The sequence below is a fragment of the Pongo abelii genome, chromosome 8, assembly GCF_028885655.2.
Source record: "Pongo abelii isolate AG06213 chromosome 8, NHGRI_mPonAbe1-v2.0_pri, whole genome shotgun sequence".
Taxonomy (NCBI): Eukaryota; Metazoa; Chordata; class Mammalia; order Primates; family Hominidae; genus Pongo; species Pongo abelii.
This window is the reverse complement of record NC_071993.2, coordinates 11,705,816-11,731,592: the sequence shown is the minus strand read 5'-3', so window position 1 is coordinate 11,731,592 and position 25,777 is coordinate 11,705,816. Positions and strand designations below refer to the sequence as shown.

The following is a 25,777-nucleotide window of genomic DNA, read 5'->3' as shown; positions in this document are numbered from 1 at the left end:
AGAACATTTTTGAAACAAAATGATTTTATTTTCTTAAAGAAAACTTTATTTTAATTATTGACCTATAGAAAATACTATTTCTCTTTGTTTCCTGACTAGGACATGTATTCCTCTGAGAAACCTTGGACAGCAGATTTTGGTTTAATATCTGATTGGGACAACATTCAGAGCCATTTCCAGTCATGAGTAAGTGCGCTGCTTCCTTTCCTTCCAGCCATCTCAGGAGTGTTTGCAGTATTGTGCTTAGGAGAAGAAAAACATGTTACTGAATAAATTGGAATTATGTCACTTATTCAGAGATTGAATAATCTGGTTCCACCCAGCACTCTGCGCTTGTCTGTATTAAGACAAGGAGATACTTTCTGATGTTTGATTTATTCTAACAAGTTTCATGTGATGAGGAAATCTGGTTATTAGCTCTTTGGCTGATTTAGTTCTGTTATCTAAAATTTTCTATTGACTTGCCATTGGAAAATGGTTCTTCAGAAATATGAATAGGGAACATTGCAGTTGACCATAATTAGTAGAGGTTTTCTTGTGTGAAATTTAATCATTGAGTAACATGGGTTATATTGTATTTAAGGGAAAAAAAACCCCTAACAATCTATCAATGTCTCTGATAGAACAAAGAACCAAGGCTATCCTGGGCTTAACCACATTTGATAATTTTATCTTCTTAGTAGTAAGGGGATAGAATATGTAATATTTTCTCTCTATTCCTATATACTTGTGCTTGTGAACAAGAGAACTGAATTTTACTTTTTTGTGTTAACTGTTTCCTTTTAGAGGGTGGGAAAAGAATTGAGATTTTACCCCAACTGGGATTATATGGAGATTTGAAGTACAGATTTCCTGATTATGGAATCTTTGGGATGGAATGAGCATTTTCTTACTGGAAGATAATATTAGAGTTTAAATGTTTTCACATATTATTTGTATTGATTATATTTACCTTAATATGAAATAGGGCAGCTTTTCTCATTATCAGTTCAAATAATTAGACAGTTGATAAGTGAAAATGAGGCTGCTGTTGTAAGGTCTTGGAGTGCTTTCTACTAAGAATAATATTGTAAGGAATGGTCTTTGATTTTTGACTTTTCAGTGGTGTACTTTTTCGGTAGTGTACTTTGAAGAAACAAGGATAGTGGCTAGATGAGTTCAATATAGATTAAGAAAGAGTTTTTTTTTTTTTTTTTGAGACGGAGTCTTGCTCTGTCGCCCAGGCTGCAGTGCAGTGGCACCATCTCCGCTCACTGCGAGCTCCGCCTCCCGGGTTCACGCCATTCTCCTGCCTCAGCCTCCTGAGTAGCTGGGACTACAGGCGCCCGCCACCAGGCCTGGCTAATTTTTTTTTTGTATTTTTAGTAGAGATGGGGTTTCACCGTGTTAGTCAGGATGGTCTCCTGACCTTGTGATCCGCCTGCCTCGGTCTCCCGAAGTGCTGGGATTACAGGCGTGAGCCACTGCGCCCGGCCAAGAAAGAGCTTTTGTTATTTCAGCTCCAATCATGACATTTTGTGAGAATGTTTATCTAATGTAAAGTGCTAACTCTAGTGAAGATGGTAATTAGTTCACAAAAATTAAAAGAAATGGCAAGCATTTTAACTTAAAAATGCTTACATTTTTGGAAAGTAAAATGAATTTTCTTCTACTTTGCAATTTTTGGGTTCTGTTAGGATCAGTGTTGCAGATGTAAGTTTTTTTGACGGCAGGTAGCCTGCGCCTTTCATGTTTGAATCTTGGTGTTTGATGGTGTCTTGTATACTGCTTACCCTAGAAAAAAGAGATCACAGTCCTGCGAGGATGAAGGCAGAGGGGAGGAATGGCTTGTCAAGCAACTAATAGTGTTTGAACCACATAACATTTTTCGCCTTTAAATTACAATGTTTATATTTAGTTTGCAAAATTTTTAACTGGTTCTTCTTTATATCCACTAATTCTTTTTCATTTCCACTTAAAACAATTGGTTTGTTCTGTTATTCTTTTATCTCTTTGTGGATCTTTTACATGCTTATTTTAAAGTCTTTTTCAGATCATTTGATAATTTTAAAATTTTGTTTTCAGAGAATTTATGTTGTGATTGTTGATGTTTTCATCATGTTCTGTAATTTGCAGGCACATTCTGATGGAAGTTTTTTTGCTGTTATGTCTCTCTCTTTCTTTTTGTGATTTTTGTTTTTTTCATGCTGGTCTAGCAGATTCACAGTTGTCTCTGCCTGGCTTTGGAGTTCCCAGATCAGAATCAGGTCTGTGTTAGTGGGTCAGAGCCCTGGCCCCTTGGTGACGTTGGGGACATCACAGATTCAGTCACTGAGTCAGCTGGCATTAGGTCAGCAACCTCTTATAAGCTGTAGCCTCAGCACAGTTAGCAGAAGTATTTTCAATCTAGTTTCATAATTAAGGAAAAGTGCCACCCCAGTCTCTGGCTTTAGGCACAGAGCCTGTTTCTTGACCCTGATTCCTAGGGAAACTTTTCTTTATTTACATTTACCCCACAGGACAAAACTTCCTGCTGCTTTGTCCTGCCCTGGGCCCAGAGTCCAGCTGACCTTGTGCCTTCAGTGTGTCTCACTCTTTATGTTCCTGTTAGATTTCTGATCTACAGAGATGTTTGGGGCATAGCTATGCCATTTTAGTGACTTGTGCTTCTCTTTCATCTGTTATCTCTGTGTGTTTGTGTGAAGAAGGGGAAGCTACAGAGAAAGAACAATGCCATTGGGGACTTAACGCCTTACTTCACACTTCAGATTCTTTTAAAAAAATCAGCTTCTGAGTAGTCTGCTAGTTCCTAGAGCCACTGCCTGTCACCCACACAGCACTCCAGTTGGGAGGTGAGCCCTGTGCGCTGCTTCTCCATAGCACTCTGCCTGCCTCATTCTGGGACCCATCAAGCTGTATTCAAATCATCTGCTTATGTGCTTGTATGTTTCTCTAATCTGTGTGCTCCTTGAGGAGCAAAGATGATTTTCATTCCTAGAGCCAAACACTGTTTCTGGCACTAAATAGGTGTTAATATTGCACTACCTTGGGTGTGTGTAAGTAATGTCCTTAGTATGCAGGAGCTATTCTGTGTTTTATTATTATTATTTTTAGGTGCAATTGGAGCTGTTGCCATGAGAAGGGTGTATGTGTAGAGTGTGGCCCGAGACAGCGTTCCAGGCTGGCGGAGCAATGTGAGAAAGGTGCGATGTATAGGAGTAAAGATCTTCATTCACTGGAGCAGGGGACTAAGTGTTCATGCTGAAGTGAAGAACAATTTGTTTCAATATTTGTTAGAGCAGATAATGTTATAAATAATTGAATAGATTACTGAGTCTCTCAGTGGTAGTAGAAGGATTCTTCGAAGTCTTACTAAGTAAAAAAATTGTGCTCCAAGTAACAGAAGACTTCCCATAAGTACTGGCTAAAACTCTCTAGGACAGTAGCCTATCTAGATAGATAAACTGTTTTGTGGAATAGCTGCGTGCTTCAGAAGTTGGGTAGAAGTTAAAAGAAAATTTAAGTTGAATTGTATTTGAAATGCCAGCATGTCTGTTATTTAATGGAATCTTAAATCCCCTTACAAAGTATAACAGGTATCCTTTTGTTATAATAAGACTCATTGATGTTTGATAAATTTAGATTTGGGAATATAAAGTTCTAAATGTTAGTTATTCTTAAAATGAATATATAATCAATGATTCTTAATGGAGGAGAGGAATTTGGAAATGTATGGAGACTTTGTGGCTGACAGTTACTGGGGGACCTGATGGCATTTAGTGGGCAGGGGCCACCGTCAGACCTGTGGCAGCCTTCAATTACAGTCAGGTGGTGAAGAATGCCAGCAGAAATTGCTTCTCAGAAAATTTATGTGATCAATTTCTTAGTTTAGTGTACTTCATTGTTATTAATACTGTTTAAAGTGGAATATACTGTGCTTTTAGCTAATTTATCTTCTTTTGACCACTTGTTGTAGAAAAGTGAGTAATTCTGAGGCCGAGTGTGGTGGCTCACGGCTGTAATCCCAATACTTTGGGAGGCTGAGGTGGCTGGATCACCTGAGGTCAGGAGTTCAAGACCAGCCTGGCCAACATGGTGAAACCCCGTTTCTACTAAAAATACTAAAAAATTAGCTGGGCATGGTGGCGGGTGCCTGTAATTTCAGCTACTCAGGAGGCTGAGGCAGGAGAAATGCTTGAACCCGGGAGGTGGAGGTTGCAGTGAGCTGAGATTGAGCCACTGCACTCCAGCCCGGGTGACAGAGTGAGACTGTCTCAAAAATAAAAAGAGTAATTCTTGGTTTGATACTATGGGAAATTAAATATGAATTTAATATAGTCTTTTCTTATAGAGTATATTTAATATTTTACGTTAAAAATTTTTTGGGAGGTGGTTTACCTTCTTTTCTTATATATTTTCTTTTGATATTTTTTCAAACTTACGACAAGAAAAGTTGTAAAAATAGTACTCCAAATTTCCGTATACCTTTTGGTCAGATTTATCAAATATTTACATTTTGTCCATTTGATTCTCCTTCTCCCTTTCCCTCTCTCACACACATCTCTATCTAGAAAAGAAATTAAAATATTTAAACAAAACATTTTCTGTGAAAGTCTGTTTTCCTTTTATTTAGTGATTTAATTTTTTGCATAAATGTAAATTACTATAGTAGTATAAACTTAGTAAAGCTTCTAAATTATTTTTACTAGTTAAATCTTAAAATTTCAAATTCTATACCTACTATTATATTTTTATTCTTCAAAAGCTATATTTATCTAGTTTTTATGGACCTGTTATTAAACGTTTTCTTTTAGATCTACAACGTATTGCATAATATAGATAAATTTTATATGTAAATCAACTTTAATGAAATTTTTTTAGTACAACACAAACCAGTGTGCTCCAAATGACTTCTTTATAATAGTTTCAAGAGACTCCATTCTTAAGAGAACTATTTAGAATTCCGTTCTGAAAGCAGTAAGTTTTCCAATGGCTGGCCTCTTTGTGTTCCCAGAGTCCCAGAGACTTGAGTTGGAACCCTGCCTTTGCTGCTGGTAGCCACGTTATGTATGGCAAGTGGCTTCACTTCTTTAACCCCCTCCCCACACACCCTTTACTCATTCATAAATGTAGGTACCAGATAGATCATCTGGAAGCCTTCTTTTAACTCTTAAAATTTACTGTTAAGTCAGTGAGAAAATTTTCATTTCTAATTTTGCCTTATAGGAGTACATCTATTGGGTAAAACAAGGAATTCCTATATTAGTTACAAAATATGCTAAATTACAAGATACACAATTTTTAAGGGTTTGGGGGCCTACTGTGTTGCTCAGAGTCGGATTTTCCAAAGTACCATCATTCCAAATGCAGGCGCGTGTTCTCCGCTTCCTTCTGCTTGTTCTCCTGGCAGCCAGAGTTTAGAGGGCAATTATGTTTCAAATTAATGCTCTTAAATATTCGTCTTATCTCTTTCATTAATTTTAGAAAATAGAGTTTGATTTTTACAGTTTTATTCTGGAATCTGTGTTATTAGAATTGATGTACTGGTTGGAAAAAAAATCTATATCTCTTTTACATTAACTTCTCCCAAACTGAATTTCTATATGAAAATATTATGTGTATGATTTTTAATATTTTTTATTTGTGAAAAGACGTAGTGGAAAGCACAGCTTAGTAAGAGATTTGTTACATGGTCTGAATAAAATTCCACACAATTAACATCCAGTTTTTACAATAGTATCTGTACAGCTATATATTTTCATTTTTTTGCATTAAACACAAATAGATGTCTTCTACTAAGGGAATTTGTGGCTATCAGTATATGTGATGGGTGCCATTGTACAGAAATCTCATTTCCTGGAGTGTGAAATTGATACTAGAAATTTTCAAGCCTTTGTCTTTCTTCCTCAAAATTGATCTAAAATAGTATTTTGGTGTGACTTTTTTTAAGAGATAGGCAAGGTGACTGTGAAAGTAATTCTTTTCAGCTTCTCTTTAAAGCTATGGGTTAGAAAGGTCAGACATAGAGTGAAAATGTCTTCCCTTATCCCAGTCTCCCACTCCTACTTTTAAGCACTGAGCCATAAATTAATTCTTTTTTAAAACTGAAATGCAGTGTATGTTTGTATCATGAATGTGGCCCAGAAGTTAGGAGGTCAGGTGAAAATGAAAACTTCTCCTATGGGTTATTCTTATTCATGTTCAGAGATAATGGCCGTTGTGCAGGCAGTTGGTAGTAGAGTGCTGTCTTTTCCCTCTGAATTTAGAAACTGACTTCCCCTGGCATTGCCTTGGTGCCCTGGAGCGGCACTGGTTTGATTTTGTTCTTACACATTGGTAGCATTCAGGTGTTAAGCTTTAAATAATAAAATATAAAAAGATTATAGTCAGACACTAATAGATACTCATTAACATTTATATTGTGGGGCATTTGGCGTCACAATGTCTTTTTAAAAATACAGTTGCCTGTTTTAGATGTTAGAAGAGTGGAATAGAAATGGAATTTATAGGATGCATTAGTAAAGGTTTGGACACTACAGTAAAGCACTGTGTTTGATCTCTTCACTGGTAAACCTTGTTATGTTCTAGTACTTGCAAGGTAAGGGAGAATATATTTGCCTGATTATAACTTGAGAGAAATTTGTAAAAGCTAACATGTATATATGTATTAAGTTTTTATGTAAATTATAATAGTTGGTCTTGTGTTTTTTCCTTTGGTAACAGTTTTATATTATTGTCTTTCTATGATATGTAGATGTAGGTCATGTGTGAAGTGTTCTGGATTAGGAGAGGAAGAACCAGCTATTACCAGTGTTGGAAGAGCATTGTAAACTGTTTACTTTTGCCAGTTATGGTACAGCAGAGATTGAATTTAATTTTCAAACCTGCTTAAATTTGTCGTTTTAACTAATATAACAGAAATTTACATGCTAAGTGGTTAATTCAGGCCACTATAATATGACTACTAGGATGTATTTTGTTGGCATGCTTTATTATAAAAAATGTTTCTGCTGACAGATGTGACCTAGAAGCTATGTAAAGCAGGTTGCCTTACTGCTAAGGGGAAACCTTTACTGCTGTTAGAGTCTCTCTTCTGGATAAGGAAAAGCGCTTCTCCATTGCCATTATCTTATCCGGGTTTCCATACGTGGGGGCAATAGAGCCATTGTGGTTTTTAAAATAATCAGTCTTAGTGAGACCTTGTATGGAAACTTTGTACCTGTAGGTATATTATACACATCTATATATGGGGGACTTTGCACAGAACAGGAGAAAAACTCTACTTCTACTATCTGGGTATCCAAACTGACTGTTAAAAGGAATTTGGTTCTCACGTGATTCCTTAACAGTATCTCTGTGCTTAAAAACAAAAGCTACTTAAAAATGTTTGATTTGTATTATAAAAATGGAGTTATTACTCTTTTCCCTGACAATGTGATATAAAAATTGTTAGACACTAGAAATTTTATTCTAACTGAAAAGATACGCTTTTCTAGCTCAGTGCTGGCTGCATTCTGATGGAATATAACAATGTCTAGATCTACAAAGTTTTCCTTGATTATTTTTTTCTTTCATTAGTGTGTATCTCTTCTCAGCAGATGAAATTCTTACATCTACTCCTTGCCAACCAGTCCAACTATTTTTTTCAGTGGGATCAATTATTTATTTTAAAATATTTCTGAAAATGTGTTTTTAAAATATCACTGATTTATTTTTGAACAATTTGAGAGTAGGTTGCATGTATCATGCTCCTTTTCCCATATGTACTTCAGTGTATGGTTCCGAAAAACAACGCCATTCTCTTGCATAACCATGGTGAAATTATCACATAGATAAATTAGACTTATCTAATATATGATCCTTATTCCAGTGTTGATAGTTTTCCCAATGATGTGCTTTACAGCATTTTGCTCCTCCAGTACAGGATTCAGCTGAGTGTTATTCACACATTGCCTTTTGTCATCCAGTCTCTTTAATCTCCTCCAATCTGGAATAGTTCCTCAGATTTTCTTTACCTTTTGTGATGTTGATGTTTTTGAAGACAACAGACCAGCTGTTTTATAGACTGTTCCTCAGATGATGGATGATGGAGGGTTCCTGTAATGGGATCTGACCTAACAGGTGTGACTGGTTAGGGGACATTCTGTCAGGAAGCCTGCCTTGAAGAGAAAGGAAGACTGCTTGGTGATCTCTAGATTTCCTTCACGTTTAGCTGTTGAGTAGAAAATTCCCCATTTCTACTTGAATTGAAATAGGATTCAAATCTCTTGCATAAGTACAGGATTTATTGTTCTGCTTTACTAGTTTCTATTTTACTTTTATTACAAAGTCTTGAGAAAAAAATGACAATGAAATATTTTCTAGAATATGAGATGGCCTTGAAATGAGATGGCCTTTGACTTTTATGGAGAGATCCCTTTTAGTAGAATTCCTGTTCTGAATTATCTTGATAAAAATCTCAAGATGCTACTGAACAAATGCTATGAAGGTATAAAGTATAGCAGTATTGAATCGAATTATTTTATAATAATAAAACAGCTATAGCTATTCGTATATAAATTGAGATTGCTTCACTAAAGATTAGCTGTTCTCATAACCTGGTGCGTCTTTGTCCTGATACATTTTCTTTAGCCAAAAATAGAATAAATGAACATTTTAAGACTCTGATTCTCATTAGGCTGTAGAGATTTATGGGTCATATTAGATTTTAATATGAAATGTCAGGATACTTATCATCTTATAGTTATGACTGTTTAAAGTTTAATAATTGCAAGGTATAGTGAAAGCTAGAAGATTAACTTGGAATATTGCAAAGGATAGGAAATTCAAATTCGAAGTTAGACAACTTTGAGACACATGATACTATAAATTAATTTCTTAAAATATTTTAGGGGTCATGGTGTTTGAATCTTTGATTTTAAAACAAGTTTTAAGGAAGAGAATTGTAATTTTGAATAAATAATAATGGTTTTAATTTTAGTAGAAACAGACACTCAATGAACCCCTACATATGTACTGTTTCTGTGGTGGTCGTTGATGATACAGCCAAGAACAAGACAGACATGGCCCTTGGCCTTGTAGAGCATGGAACTGCTGGGAAAGCCAGACATTGAGCGAGTAGTACGGTCTTAGTACCAAAAGGGACATCCAGGGAGTCCTTGCTCCTGCAGGAGCAAGGGAATCTCTCCTCACAGGGAGGTTGGAAGGACCACTTTAAGGAAATCTTCCAGCTGAGACCTAGTGAAGAGGAAGAGGAGAGTGTTCTAAACAGAAAGAACAACGTATGTGAAGACCCAGCATTGAGAGATCGAGACTGACATTAAGAAATTAGGGAAAGCTTGGTATTGGGAGAATAGGTGGGTTAGAGAAGATTTTAAGTTTAGTTTAGGCAAGTACTCCCCTCTTGCCTCTATTTATATTTTTATCTAATTTCATTTAAACTAATTGATTTTGTTCATTTTCCACAACCCCTTTTTCTTGTTGTTAACCACAACATGAAAATAAATACATTTTGAAAATGGGGGAAAAATATTACTGGCAACCTCACTGTGTTAAAGAAGCCATTTACATTTCTGCCTATGATCTTCTAGAATTGTGTAGATACTATATATTTTTATATAATCACATTAATAGTGTATATGCAATTTTATGTTTGGATTTCTAACATTAATTGTATTTAAAACAGATTTCAGTAATTGTTTTCATGGTTAGAATTCACAGTTATATTCCTTAAAGGTAGTGACTCATCATAACTTATTTAACCATTTCCTTTTTTTTTTTTTTTTTTTTGGTCATTTAAGATGGCTCAGTTTTTTTTTGGTCATTAAGATGACTCAGTTTTGGTCATTTAAGATGGCTCAGTTTTTTTGGTCATTTAAGATGGCTCAGTTTTTTCATTAAACTGGAATTCCATAGACTAGATTTATAATGTTGAGCTTTTTATGCCTAATTATTTTGCCTTTCTGGAAAAGATTGCACCTATTTACATTTGCTCTGGTAACTGTATACAAGGATATCAGTTTCACCATCACTAGCCTAGTAGGCTCAAAATGACATCACATAGTTGCTATCTGTTGTATTATTTGATTTCTAGACAGGATAACTTAAAAAATTATGGTAAAATACACATACCATTTACCATCTTAGCCATTTTTTAAGTGTGTAGTTCAGCAGTGTTAAGTACATTAATATTGTTGTGCAACCTTAATCTCTTCACCTCTTTTCATTTTGAAAAACTGGAGGCTCTGTACCCATTAAACACTAATGCTCTATTTCTTCCTCTTCCCGGCCTCTGACCTCTAGGTACCTCATATAAGTGGAATCACTCAGTATTTGTATTTTGTAACTGGTTTATTTCACTCAGCGCAGTGTCTTTAAGGTCCATCCATATTGTAGCGTGGGTCAGAATCACCTTCCTTTTTAAGGCTGAATAATATTCCCTTGTATATATAGACCACATTTTGTTTATCCATTCTTCTGTCAGTGGACACTTGGGTTGCTTCCACCTTTTTAAATTTAATTCAATTTAATTTAATTAATTTATTTGTTTATTTTTGAGACGGAGTCTCGCTCTGTTTCCCAGGCTGGAGTGCAGTGTCCTTGATCTCGGCTCACTGAAAGCTCCGCATCCCGGGTTCGCGCCATTCTTCTGCCTCAGCCTCCCAAGTAGCTGGGAGTACAGGCGCCCGCCACCATGCCCGGCTAATTTTTTGTATTTTTAGTAGAGACGGGGTTTCACTGTGTTAGCCAGGATGGTCTCGATCTCCTGACCTTGTGCTTCCACCTTTTGGCACCATGGTGAACATGGGTGTACCAATACATCTTCGGAACCCTGCTTTCAATTCTTCTGGGTCTGTACCAAGAAGTGGAATTGCTGGATCATATTGTAAATCTTTTTTTTAATTTTGCAAGGAACTGCCATACTGTTTTCCATAGCGGTTGCACCGGCTTACATTGCTCAAGGATTCCATTTTCTCCACATCCTCCTAGCCCTTATTATTTTCTGTTTCATTGGTAGTAGCCATCCTAGTGAGGTGCAGTTTCCTCGTTAGACAAGATAACTTTTTCATGGACTAACTGTTTACATTTTCTCTTTCATCATATCATTCTAAAACAGTCTTTTCTTCCAAAATGATTATGGAAAAATCACAGATTTTAACTTTGAATGCTCCTTTTGCACCTTCCAAAAATTTATTATGAAGCAGTGTAGCTTTTATATATTTATTGGAGTTTCATATGGTTTTTTGTTTGTTTCTTTGTTTTTTTGAGACAGGGTCTTGCTCTGTCAACTAGGCTGGAGTGCAGTGGCACGATCTCGGCTCACTACAGTCTCTGCTTCCCTGGCTCACGCGATTCTCCCACCTTAGCCTCTTGTGTAGCTGGGACTACGGGTGTGCTCCACCACGCCTGGCCAATTTTTGTATTTTTTTGTAGAGATGGGGTTTTGCCATGTTGACCAGGTTGGTTTCGAACTCCTGGGCTCAAGTGATCTGCCTGCCTCGGCCTCCCAGAGTGCTGGGATTACAGTTTGTGAGCTACTGTGCCCGGCCTCATAGTTTTATTTTGAGACATGGACCATTTTGTGATGGTCGGAGGAGAGATAATGCATAGTATACCAAAAAGGCAGAAGTAGTAAAAGGTTTTAGGAAGGGAGGAAGAGTGGAGAATAATAAGTACCAAAGATGAGTTTTGCCTAAGGTACTGTTCTGTCAAGGACACTGTTGGCAGTCTTCCATCACTGTTGGAATTAATGTGTTATGGTGATTACAGATTTCATATTGGGAGAATCTCTACAAAAATCTCTTTGAATGTTAGAGGGACCTCTGTGTTTATATACCCAAGTGCTTTTGTGAATTCTTTGGCAATATGTTTGTCTTTATATTTATGTGTTTTATGTGTATGTGCACTTATGAACCTTTTATCTTAAATGTGATGTTACGTTGAATTAACATTTATTCCAAGGCTATACACATAGAACTAAATGCTTTGGTTTGGAAACAGGGTCTTGCTCTGTCACCCAGGCTGGAGTGCAGTAGCGTGGTCTTGGCTCACCAGAATTCTTCCTGGGCTCAAGCGATGATCCTCCCACCTCAGCCTCCTGAATAGCTGGGACTACAGGCACATGCCACCACACTCGGCTAATTTTTGTGTTAAATGCCTTTTTTTCTTTTTCTTTTTTTGAGACAGAGTCTCGCTGTGTCGCCCAGGCTGGAGTGCAGTGACGTGATCTTGGCTCACTGCAACCTCTGACTCCTGGGTTCAAGTGATTCTCTTGCCTCAGCCTCTGAAGTAGCTGGGACCACAGGCACCCGCCACCACACTTGGCTGATTTTTGTATTTTTAGTAGTTTTCAGAGTTTTGCCATGTTGGCCAGACTGGTCTCGAACTCCTGACCTCAGGTGATCTGCCCGGCTCAGCCTCCCAAAGTACTGGGATTACAGGCGTGAGTCACTGTGCCTGGCCAATAATGAATTTTTTAAAACTAATGTTATTTGATAGCTTTGTTGGAATCTAGAGTAGGTCCAGATTGGTTGAATGCTCTGTTTTCTTGAATTTTTGATTTTGAAAATGAAGTCATATTTAAATTTCCTTATTATGACTAAATCTCTTTTCTTCCATATTTGTGTGTCCATTTGCATGTGGCTTTGCAAAGTTAAAAGAGAAGTCAGTTCTACACAATGGGAGACTTCCTTAAAAAATTGAAAATGTAGTAGCCGGGTGCAGTGACTCACGCCTGTAATCCCAGCACTTTGGGAGGCTGAGGTGGGTGGATCCTGAGGTCAGGAGATTGAGACCATCCTGGCTAACACGGTGAAACCCCGTCCCTACTAAAAATACAAAAAAAAAATTAGCCGGGCACGGTGGCAGGCGCTCGTAGTCCCAGCTACTCAGGAGACTGAGGCAGGAGAATGGCGTGAACCCAGGAGGCGGAGCTTGCAGTGAGGGGAGATCATGCCACTGCACTCCAGCCTGGGCGACAGAGCGAGACTCCATCTCAGGAAAAAAAAAAAAAAAAAGAAAACGTAATAATATGTAAATTAGAGTATGTTTAGTTATAGTATATTATGTATGGCTTTTTAATTCACACTCTTTTTCCATGTAAGGGCACAACTCTCCTGTCATCCTTTACTTGCAAGAGTCATCTCAATTGTAATTTAAGCATTAATTTTGTAATTATTTATTTAATGCTGGTTTATCTTTGTAGAATGGAAGGAGGTTGATTACCCCAGTAAAACAGCAATTGGCATGGTACCTCTTACATACTAGATACATAAGAAATCTTGTATGAATGAACAGGATTTTATTGCCTTTAGAATACACTCCGTACAGTCAGTAGATTAAGAATTTCTCAATGTTGTGAAGATAAATTGGAATAATATATTTTTATTTCCCATGTTTGTGAAGCTTTGTACATGTTTATGATAGTGTCCACTGAGCTACAGAGAAGTTTCTTGCCTGCTCTTTATAATCAAAATGAATTATCATTTGATAAAATATTTTCAAAGACTGATTTTCAGAGAATTGCTAACTTAATTCTATTAATACAAATACTTCTGTTCATAAACAATTACTATCATATAATCTGCTTTGAAATTAGAGAAGGATAATGTTGTCATCCATAAACACATATCCTGTGGCTCTTTCCACATCTGACAATTTTGAGTTGTCAATGAATTTTTATTTTTTGTAATATTGTGCTGTAATTTATATTGTAGAAGTTTGTAGAGGTTGATTTTCTACATTCTAGAATGAAGTGACTCTATTTTTCCTCCTTTAAAACTTAAGTAGAGGCTGGGCATGGTGGCTCACACCTGTAATTCCAGCAATTTGGGAGGCTGAGGCGGGCGGATCACCTGAGGTCCAGAGTTTGAGACTAACGTGGCCAACGTGGCAAAACCCTGTCTCTACTAAAAATACAAAAATTTGCTGGGCACGGTGGCTTATGCCTGTAATCCCAGCACTTTGGGAGGCCCAGTTGGGCGGATCGCCTGAGGTCAGGAGTTTGAGACCAGCCTGCCCAACATGGCAAAAACCCGTCTCTACTAAAAATACAAAAAGTTAGCCAGGTGTGGTGGCAGGCACCTGTAATTCCAGCTACTTGGGAGGCTGTGGCAGGAGAATCGCTTGAACCCGGGAGGTGGAGGTTGCAGTGAGCCAAGATCACGCCACAGCACTCCAGCCTGGGAGACAAGAGCGAAACTCCGTCTCAAAAACAACCACCACCACCACCACCACCACCACCACCACCAAAAATTAGCCGGGCGTGGTGGTGGGCACCTGTAATTCCAGCTACTGGGGAGGCTGAGGCAGGGAGAATCGTGTGAACCTGGGAAGCGAAGGTTGCATGAGCTCAGATCGAGCCACCACACTCCAGCCTGGGCGACAGAGTGAGACTCCGTCTCAAAAACAAAAAAACAAACAAACAAACAAAAACCAAACTTAAGTAGAATGACAAAGAAATGAAGGAAATGAAGTCTATTAACTGATTTCTTAACCCAAAAAAGAGAGAGGAGTTAGAAATGGTTTATAGTTTAATATCCTACAGTCTCTTTATATTTTCAGGCCAGTGGACATCTTGAATATTTACAGATTATGTTTGTTACAATAAAATAATCTCTCACATTTTTTTCATCTCATTTATCTACATGTTCTGAAAAGGATGACAGTAGTTCAATTCTGAAATGTATTTCCAGGAAAGCCAAAAAAGTTTTCTGAAAAGTGGGTTAAAAAAAGTCTGAATCATTGCCAAGAATGAAAAGATGCTGGGTTGTTATTCATATGATCAAAAGAATTTGTAGGCTTAGAGCAGAGTCCAAATATTCTTGTCTGTGTTTTTTACATAAAAATGATGTTGATGACACATATGAACGTGTGAAAACACGTTAGTTCCAAAAGAATATGCATAATAGTACCTCATTTTTGTAAAATCAGTAACAAAAAAGTACAAAGGAAGTCTAAAAGATTGTCAGTAGTGCGGGACCTAAGACAATTTTTATTTTCTTTTGGCTTAGTGTTAGATTCTTATTTTTCTATAGTGAACATGCATTATTATTATAATAAGAAAAACTATTAGAGATGTGTATTGACAGAAGAAAATAGAGACCTATTAATTTGTAATTCTTTAAGAGTCTAGGGTGTTGGTTTGGATTACTTATAACATTATTTGCTCGGAATAGTAGTACAATTTTGCTTTAGAATTATACCAGTTCTCTTGTACTTTTTATATTTAGGGCCAAACAAGATTTTGATATTTTTCCTTTGTGTGCCTCCCCCATCCATCCATCCATCCATCCATCCATCCATCCATCCATCATCTATCCGTTCGTCATTCATCCATTCATCCCTCCATGGATCCATCCATCTGACGAGTGAAATCATGATATTTTATACCTTTCGTGTTTACATAGTCATTTATAGTTAGCTTTTCCTATGTCATTCTTCTAGAACAGTGGTTCTGAATCGTGGCTGAAGGTTAGGATCATTTAGGGGAGCTTTTAAACTTTGTGGTGCCCAGGCTGTACCCTAGGACAATGAAGTCACAGTCCCTGTGGATGGGTTCAGGCATCAGTCGTTTGAAACTCCCCAGGTGATTTCACTGCAGATTGACAATCACTTGTCTAGAATGCAATTTTTTTAATGCCATCTAGTATTCCATGGTGTACACTCACTGAAACTTTATTAAGTTCTTGTTGTCGGACATTTCGATTATTTCCTATTTTTTTGCAATTATAAATAATACACATTGCAAACATCCTTGTAACTAAATTTGTGTGCATGATTATATTTGTTAATATAAAATTACTGTCATAATATTACGGTTCAGATAGTATGCAAAAGGTTAAGGCTTTTGATTCTTTCTGCCAAAATGTAGATCATGATTTTGATTTGTCTAATTAGGAAATTTTTAGAAATTCTATTGTTTAACTATTGATATACCCAAATCTTTATTAAATAACAACTAATGAGTCTAAAGCTATAATAGGAAAGCTTCAGATGTTACTGAGGACAAGGTCACTATCCATGAGGGACATGGTCTGGGGCAGGGTTTGTCGACTCATCACTATTGACTTTTGGGGCTAGATAATTCTTGTGGAGGCTGTTCTGTAAATTGTAGGATGTTAACTAGAGTCTTTGGCTTCTATGCACTAGATGCCATAGTACCCCACTTCCTGTTGTGACAGTCAAAAATGTCTTTAGACATCGCTGCCTCCCCACTCCCCACTGGTGGTTTGTAGTCTGCAAACTACAGCCTATGGGTCATATTTGGACTCACATTCATATGTATATTGTCTATGTGTATTGTACAATAGCAGAGTTGAGTAGTTAAAACAGTGACCACATGGCTCACAAAATAGAAAACATTTACTATCTAGCTTTTATAGAAAATGTTTGCAGACCGCAGATCTAGTCTATCTCCCCCATGAGGGACATGGTCTGGGGCAGGAAGGTAACTTGTAAACAGCTAAAATTCACTGGGATAAGTGTTCTGATAGATTTAGGTATGTATAGGGTGTTGTAGGTATGGGGAGAGAGGGAACAGCTAATTAATGCCCTGAGAAGATTGGGAAGACCTCTTTAAGGAGATAACAAAAATTAGGTCTTGAAAATCTGAGTAGAGAAAATGGGGAAGTTCCTGTAGGCAGGGGGTATGGAATATACAAAGGCAATGGTGTTGTATTCAGGGAATGGAGGAAAGTGTCATGTGCCCACTGCGTGTAATTGAAGTAGTACTGGCAAGAAACTTCAGGAATCGTGTCTGCAGTGATAGATGGGGACTATATTATAAATGAGGCCACACTCTATGCTAAGGAATTTAAACTTATCTGGGTGCAAATGTAAAGCCATTAATGTTTTTAGACAGGGGAGTGATTATTAATTTGTGGTTTGAAAGATTTTTCCACATGGTATTCTGATGTTACATTGCCTGTTTCCTGATTCTGTATTGCAACCTGCCCTGTCAACTCAAAATTGATTTTAGTGCTACTTTGCCACTTAGCACATTCTTCTTGGTTATGAGCGTCTTAAGTCTCTAATTCCCAGTGCCTACCTAGCACATAGTAAATGCTCAATGAATGCTTGTTGAATGAATGTAAATATTACTTACAGGATCTTCAAACTTTTTTTCCCCCTGCATCCAGTGTTGTGCTGGGAAATGTTTAACAACCAGCTACTGGGGAGTGTGGGAGGGAGAAAACCCTGATTGTAGTGTTTGCTAATTTCTGTGGTATAAAAACACCCACCACAGCCAATTTGAAAACTTCAGGCTACCAGCGAGCTGGTATAAACGAGATGTGGCACATCACTGCATGTACCTAGCAAGTACCTAGTAAAATGAGATAAACTGATCCCTCAGGTTTTTAAGTTGAAATAGAAAGGTTTTTATTGTAGCTTTTAAATTCTGTAGTTACAAAGGATGATATTTTCATATATTGTATTATAAGTATTGACATTTAAAAATAACATTCTCAAATCACTCTGCTAAATCAGGAATGGAAGGGGATTTCCCTAACCTGATGAAGGGTGTCTATATCTGAATTCTTTAAAAATTTTAAAAAATAATTTTTATTTATTTTTTTTTAGAGATGGAGTCTCACTGTGTTGCCCAGGCTAGAGCTGGAGTGCAGTGGTGCAATCATAGCTCATTGCAGCCTCAAACTCCTGGGCTCAAGGGATCCTTCCGCCTTTGCCTCTTGAGTAGCCTGATAGAGTATCTATAAAAGGCTTAAAGCAAGCATCATCTTAAATTGGAAAATGTTGAAAGCATCCCTTTAAAATTAAAAAAGTAGAAAAGTGTGCCGGTTAGAACCACTTCTATTAAAGATTGTATTGATGGTCTTAGCCAGTGCAGTAAAACAAGAAAAATGGATTAGAAGTATAAGGATCGGAAGGAGGAAATGAATTGTTCATAAATTACAGATGAGGTTGGATGTGGTGGCTCATGCTTATAATCCCAGCACTTTGGGAGGCTGAGGCGGGCGGATTGCTTGAGCTCAGGAGTTCCAGACCAGCCTCGGCAACATAGTGAAACCCTGTCTCTATAAAGAATATAAAAAATTAGCTGTGCGTGGTGGCACACCCTGAGTAGCTGGTGGTCCCAGCTACTTGGGAGGCTGAGGTGGGAGGATCACTTGAGCCTGGGAGGCAGAGGTTGCAGTGAGGATTGTGCCACGGCACTCCAGCCTGGACGACAGAGTGAGACTCTGTCTCAGAAAAAGAAAAAAGAAACAAAAAATACGGGTAATATTATTATTAGGTAGAGAAAACCAGAAGAATTTACAGATAAAGTGTTAGAAATAAGGAAGATGTTAACAATATAGCTACAGGTACTAAGGTACAAGGCCAGGCACGGTGGCTCACGCCTGTAATCTCAGCACTTTGGCCTGGTGGCTCACACCTGTAATCCCAGTACTTCGGGGGGCCGAGGCGGGCAGATCACCTGAGGTCACGAGTTCGAGACCAGCCTGGCCAACCAACATGGTGAAACCCTGTTTTTACTAAAAATACAAAGATTAGGTGTGGTGGCAAGGCACCTGTAATCCTAGCTACTCGGGAGGCTGAGGCAGGAGGATTGCTTGAACCCGGGAGGCGGAGGTTGCAGTGAGCCGAGATCGTGCCATTGCACTCCAGCTTGGCTGACAGAGCGAGACTCTGTCCCCCCCCCAAAACAAACAAACAAAAAAAACAAACAACTAATGTACAGAAGTTAGTTGCATGCTTATGTATCAGCAGTGAAAAATTAAGAGACTCCGTTTTCAATAGTATCAGAAAAAATAGAAATAAATCTAATGAAAGATATGTAAGAATTCCAGGCTAGGCGTGGTGGCTCCCACCTGTAATCTCAGCACTTTGGGAGGCTGAGGCAGATGGTCACGAGGTCAGGAGATCGAGACCATCCTGGCTAACATGGTGAAACCCCATTTCTATTAAAAATATAAAAAAATTAGCCTGGCATCTGGCGTGGTGGCAGGCGCCTGTAGTCCCAGCTGCTTGGGAGGCTGAGGCAGGAGAATGGCGTGAACTCAGGAGGCGGAGCTTGCAGTGAGCCGAGATCGCGCCACTACTCCAGCCTGGGCGACAGAGTGAGACTCCATAAAAAAAAAAAAAAAAAAAGAATTCTAAAGGAAAATTATATATTTTTAAAAAAGGATTTTAGGAGGACCTAGAAATAGAGAAATATACCATGTTTTTTGTACAGGAAAACTTTGTATCCGAAAAATATCATTTCTACCTAGTTGACATGTAGAACAATGAAACTCAAATCAAATTGCAATCAGGCTTACCAGGGAACTCATTAGGTGATTTTAAATTTTATATGGAAAGGGTGGAAAGGTAAAGAGCCAAAAGTAGCTAGGACATTTCTAAATAATATCAGAGAGGGAGGATTTTTTTCTATTAGATATCAGGACTTATTATGAAGTTACAGTCAAATTAACCAATGGGATATAGCACTTGTGTTATTGTTTGGGCTGTTCTAACAAAATATCATAAGCTGGATAGCTTATAAACAATATAAATTTATTTCTTACAGTTCTGGAGGCTGGAAAGTCCAAGATCAAGGCACTGGCAGATTTAATGTCTGTTGGGGGCCTGCTTTCTGGTTCATAGATGGCGCCTTCTAGCTTCTCCTCACGTGGTGGAAAGGCAGGGCAGCTCTCTGGGATTACCTCTTGTAAGGGCACTAAGCCCATTAATGAAAGCTCTGCTCCCGTGATTTAATCAGCTCTCAAAGGTCCTGCTTCATGATACCATCACCTTGGGGGTTAAGTTTAACACAGGAATTTTGGGGGAACTTAGACATTCAGATCATGGCATGGAGGGAATTGACCAGTGGGATAAAATACTGAAGTGAGAAGATCCACCTGTGTTGTCCCACTGCTCCACCATGCCTCTTCTGGGTACACTCCAGAGAGAGTGAGTCAGGATCTAATTTTTTATTTTGAAATAATTTCTGACTTAGGAAAATGTTGCAAGAATAGCATAGACAATTCTCATATTCTTTTACCTGGATTTCCCCAGTGTTAACATTTTATGACATTTGTTTTCTCATCCTGTGTTAATATTATTGCTTTTTTTTTTTTTTTTTTCCTGAAGTGTTAGAGAGTGAGTTGAAGTATTTACCCTTAACGATTTTGGAGTATATATCCTGAAATCCAAGATGTTCTGTTACATAACTACAGTGCAGTGGTCATAGTTAGGAAATTAACTGATAAATCTATAGACTATATTCAAATTTCACCTCTTCTCCCAAAATGTCCCATATTTCCCCTCACCCTTTTTGGCCGACTATCTAATCTGGGATCCTGTTTTGTGTTTTGTTATCCTGACTTGATTAATCTGTAACACTTCCTCAGTCTCTCTTTGTCTTCTATGACTTTGGCATTTTAAAGAGTTCAGCTCAGTTACATATATCAGAGTATGTGATCAGATATTCTTACTGATGCAATGTGTGATGAAAAATGAGAGAAACAAGAAAAAGCTATTGATTGCTTAGCAGAAGCTAAGCATTGACAGTAGTGAACCAGTGTGTTCAGAGTGATTGCTATGTGATTTTCATTTTCAAAACCAGTGATAATACCAGTGAGATAAGGAAGATGATGATTGAAATTTATGAGACATGAATTTAGATACTCCTCTCTTCCCTGGCCAGGTATGGAGGAAATAGTTGACTGAGAGGTTAATGTCCTGCATATCTCCTTCCTTGCAGAAAGAGAAAGACTGGGAGAGAGGAAAGTTACCTGTCAAAACAGTACCTTCCAAAGATCTTCTCCAGAAAAGAGGAAGTAATTTCTCAGGAGCTGGAAACATGATTGGAAAACAAAGGCAGTAGATACTTAACACTTACTACGCGTCCCAAACTGCCCTAGGAAGTGGGATGAGGCACAGAAAGAACTGGGGAAACTTGAATTGAGGAGTTAGATTTCTACTTTTATTTGTTTAAATTTACATCTTCAGAAGGATTCAAGATCACAGTTTTGACTTGAGGTTTAAAACTTAGTCTTTGACCCATCTGAACTCTTACTTCGATTTAGTTTGTGAGTACGAACATGTTCTTTAAAGATAATAGGGAATTAGGAGCGTGGTCCTGTTTCGTCCTCCTTTTCCAAGTATTTGCTCACTGTCATGGCTTGGAGCACTGATTTCTGAACCTAACACCCATATGGAGCATACATTATGGGTGATATATATGTACGTGTTGTAGCGCGTCGTGTCTGAAGAGCTGAAAACTTCACCTTGAATTTTAAAACTAGACATTTTTACAGACGGTGCTTGCTGGAGAGAAAGCAGAAGGCTGATTTTTGGGTCGGTTTACTTGTAACCTTGGTTGATTCACTGTGCTTAGTTGTCCAGCTGAAAAATGGGGAAATAACAAGCCTTTAACTGTCTGAAGGCAAAGGAACTGCCTCTGATTTGCTCTGGGATCTGATATTTTGTGATATGTTAAAAATGTCAAAATAATTCATGGGAAGGAAAGAAAAATAGGAGAGGAAAATTGGCAGTACAGTAAGAGGAACAAATTGCTGGTGGGGAATCAGTTTAATAGACATAGCATTTAGCCATGTTCACCTGAATGTCATTTTTCTCTTTCAGTTAACTCTGTAGGTTTACTTTGAGAAGGGCTGCTATGGGATAAATGGAACATATAACAAAGATATTAAATATTAATTCAGCATTTGTTACAACTTGGCTGTTAAACATCATATGGAAGGAGCAGTGGTTATACTTGTTTTGAAATTATCTGGTCCATGCCGCTGGATGTTGAGACCATTGAATTTACAGACTCCTATAGGAATTTCTAGTGTGCATGTGAATTTAGACTTCTATTCATGGACTGGGATGTCAGAGGTGTATATGTGAGGAGGAGGACAAGGAATTTATAGGATATTTTTGAGGCACCATATCTTTTATGCAAATCTGGGAGCTTAGAGTTAGCAAGATAGATTTTATTTTTATCCACATTTTATTTTCTGTTTCAAATATAAGGTTTTTGAGAAATTGGAAAAAAGTATTAAGGCTTTCGACAGTGCAGGGTATTTTGGTTGACTACTTAAAAACTTGCACATAGCATCTGTGATGCACTGTGTGAGAATTTATAGCAGAGCACTTTATTTTTTCTGTCATGGCTTTTGTGAGAAAATGTTTTCACTTTGCTTAGTGATTTACAGAAGATTACCCACATTTTGTTTTGTTTTGTTTATAACTAGTTAAGGCTGTGCATAGTAATACATTTTGGACTTTGAGGATGGGGCTTTCACATGTGCTGAAATCACTTTGAATCCATCATTTCAAGAAGATACAGCCTATCCTTTCGTTGTTTCTTATTAACTGCTTCAGAGCCTTCATGAATAGCTAGGCAAAGCATTCATTTCTCTGAAGTTGAACTGTGTTCATGCTTGAGCTTTCTGAAAGCAGAAATGAGCTGCTGGTGATGAAACCTGTTGGATTTCTAGAGGAAGCAGCTGGAGTCTTTGGCTTGTTAACTAGCAATGATTCAAGTCTTGCAGATTGTAAAGGAGCTGGTGACACCATCAAGGCAAAAAGCAGCCACAGTGAAGGAAGGTAGGATTAGCAGAATGAACAATCAAGCACTTTCAAGGCACTCAGATTTTGCTAAGTATCGACCCAAGGATGTGCTATAAAAAGGGGTTTTGAGTTTCCGTGTATGCTTTTGCATATCTGATATATTATGGTATCTGAAAAGGATCAGGTAATGGCATAATTGTTAACATGCCTCATTATTACTGTTTTTGAACAAAAATTAGGGGGATATTATTAAGAGGTTCAGAGTAAGGGGAGGTTATTGCATTGCTGCTGTAATAGTACTTTTCATGTTTTAAAGATCCTCTTGCATTATGTATTTTGGAGGTAGAAGAATAATTTTTGTAATCCTCATTTCTTTTAATTTTAAAATATAAATATTCATAGCAGACATCAGAAGAGAACAAGCTAGGATTCTGGCTATGTTAGAACATAAGAACTAGACGATTTTTATTTGTGTGAATAGCTGATAAAATAATAGTTATAAATATGAATTTAGCCAATGAATAGTAGATTTTATTGCCTTTTTTAGTGAATAATTCTGTTTATGATTATATGTTTAATCAATGTTATTGATATTAAAAAGTCTTATATTCATAGCATGTGTCTAGAATATGCTGAAATACATTTTTGAAAACATTTTAAAATTGCATGTCTAACTTACAGATCTTAAATGAGCTAATGTAGATACATATTTAAAGATATACTTATATATTTTACTTTTTAAGCATTTAAAATAGTACATTTCTAAAATGATAATTAGGAATTGATTTTCAAAAATCACAGGCCATCAACTCAGTTGACTATATTGGCAATTTCACTAAATTATGGTATAAAATCAGTTGGCAAATTGATATATCAGCCTTTTCACATGTAAGCATTCACATGTATTAAGCATTCTATCTTTATATGATTTGAAGAGTGTACATATAACTCAGATGATATAAAATGTAGATTATATTTTTTCTTTAATGTGATATAATCTGTTTTAAAGTAAAGCTTATGAGATTCCATAAGTCTTATGTAAAATGATTTAGCATGATAGTGTGAATTGTGATACATAAAATAGTCAACCATATAAAGAATATTAGAGCTGAAAGTAATCTTAGATATCGTGTCTTTTTTTTTTTTTTTCATTTTGTGGAAGAATGTGGTATTTAAGTGAACAGATATGCATCTCAAAAAGCAGAGACTGTTGTCATTTACCTTTGAAAATGTGGCAGTATTATTTAGGATACTTTACAGTTATTTATCTCTTGCTTTCTACTTTATTTCTGCTCCCCTTCTGAAATAGAAAACTACATTCTCATCTCTAAATAGCAGGATTCTAACAATTAGGTATTTAAAGAAAATAGCTTTTACTACTTCCAGAGAATATAAATTAGTTAATTTAATCTCATCTGTTTGAAAATGTCAGGTTTATGTAGTTTGACCTTTACAGTCAGAAGTTTTTATTGGAATTTTTTTTAGTTTTTGTTTTCATTCACAATCATAGTTATTTGGAATATACCCAGGGAAAAGAATAATAATTTTTGTGCCTTTTAAAATGCATATATATAGATATATCTCATATATTACGGGAAACATCATGTGGATATATAAAAAATACTACCAAAAGATAATTATATATTAAATAAGATAACTTATATCTTATTATATTAAAGTAGTGGTAGTAGTAGTAGTATATTAAAGTAGTAGAATGGCTTTTGTTCTCAGACTTTTGTTTAAAATTTTTCAGACAGTTTTTTTTGTGAAAAACAGGAAGTATATACATAGATCTTTTTCATAGAAGCTTGCTTTTTCAAACCTCTTCTAATAGTGTTCTTAATCATTAACCGATTTACTATTTTATCCTCTTGCCGAATATTGTTACATTTTACCAATTTTTCATAATGACAGACTCTTTGAAAAAAAAAGTCATACGGACAAATATAAAACACTGACCCTTAAGAAGAGAGTTTTTAAAAAAAAATTCAGTTCTTTAAAATATGATATGAATTTGGATGGATGTAGACAGAATGTAGCATTTCTAAGTATTGTATTCATATTAATATTGTAAATAGAGTATAAAAAATTGATTTGTGAAGAGAAAATTATCCTGGAAGTATCAAAGTTGGGGATAAAATTATGATAAATGGTTTGAGAGAAGTTTTTTATCAAATAGTTTTCCTTGGTATGAGATGGAAACAAACTTATGCTAAGTAAGAGTCAAGGATATGGTTAAAAATTATTTTGGGGGCCGGGCACGGTGGCTTATGTCTGTAATCCCAGCACTTTGGGAGGCCGAGGTGGGCAGATCACCTGAGGTTGGGATTTCGAGACCAGCCTGACGAACATGGAGAAACCGTCTCTACTAAAAAAACCACAAAATTAGCCGGGCGTGGTGGTGCATGCCTGTAATCCCAGCTACTCGGGAGGCTGAGGCAGGAGAATCGCTTGAACCCAGGAGGCAGAGGTTGCGGTGAGCTGAGATTGCGCCATTGCACTCCAGCTTGGGCAACAAGAGTGAAACTTTGTCTCAAAAAAAAAAAAAAAAAAAGAATTATTTTGGGGAGGGAGGGAAATTATAAAATGAATGAAAGAATAGATGAATGGTGTAATATGCATTTGTTAAGACAGTCTTGTCTAATAAGTGTTTGTGTAGTTAGGCAACATAGTCTAGTGGGTTAGTGTGTTTTGACATGAGGCTGTCATGGGCAGAGTTAAGACAGTGTAACCTGGTGGACCAGGGAAAAGGATGGGACGAGTGATAACTATGCAAATTGGAAAAACAAACTTTCACAGTTTTCCCTTCAAATGTCCTCATTAGCCTGCATCTCTAGGGCCAAGCTCCACTTCGTGAGACACCATCGAGCCGACTGAAAAGTAAAGCCACACCATCTCTTCAGATGTGTGTAAGGCGTAAATGTAATCATAAGAGCTGTGTGTTACTGAAGATCTGCTTTTCTCCTTTAAAAGCCTCATGTTTATTTGAATTAAAACTTTTGAAAAACAGTGCATGTTTCTCTGTCTTGTTAAACAGAAGTATGCTAAATATGATTGAATTTTTCTTAATTCAAATTCTTCATTTTGCATTTTTTGTAGGTTAGAGAACCGAATGACCAAGGTTATTAAAATTAATACTAAAGTAAGAGTAGATTTTGAATAAGGGCCTTGAAGGTCTCTCTTGTTTTTAAGACATAGGAGCTTTGGTATCTGTCATGACCTTTTTTCATTTCCATGTTCATTCCTTCGTACTTTTCCTCTAGATTATGACAGTAGC

At 37.0% G+C, this 25,777-nt stretch overlaps 1 protein-coding gene across 12 annotated transcripts in view; it reads left to right on the top strand.

Annotated features, from left to right (window-relative positions):
* USP6NL (USP6 N-terminal like) overlaps positions 1-25,777 on the top strand; it is a 151,410-nt gene that overhangs the window by 13,790 nt on the left and 111,843 nt on the right. For 7 of the 12 annotated variants that reach the window (XM_002820521.5, XM_054521911.2, XM_054521909.2 and 4 more), the window contains one exon: positions 100-186. The exons of 2 other annotated variants lie outside the window; for them this stretch is intronic. In XM_002820521.5, the coding sequence (XP_002820567.1) occupies positions 183-186 (4 nt within the window). In that variant the 5' untranslated portion in view covers positions 100-182. Of the gene's footprint in view, positions 1-99; positions 187-3,093; positions 3,183-17,567; positions 22,537-25,777 lie in introns of those variants that run through there. 3 more of the 12 variants (XM_054521907.2, XM_054521908.2, XM_054521915.2) reach the window with 2 other exon arrangements.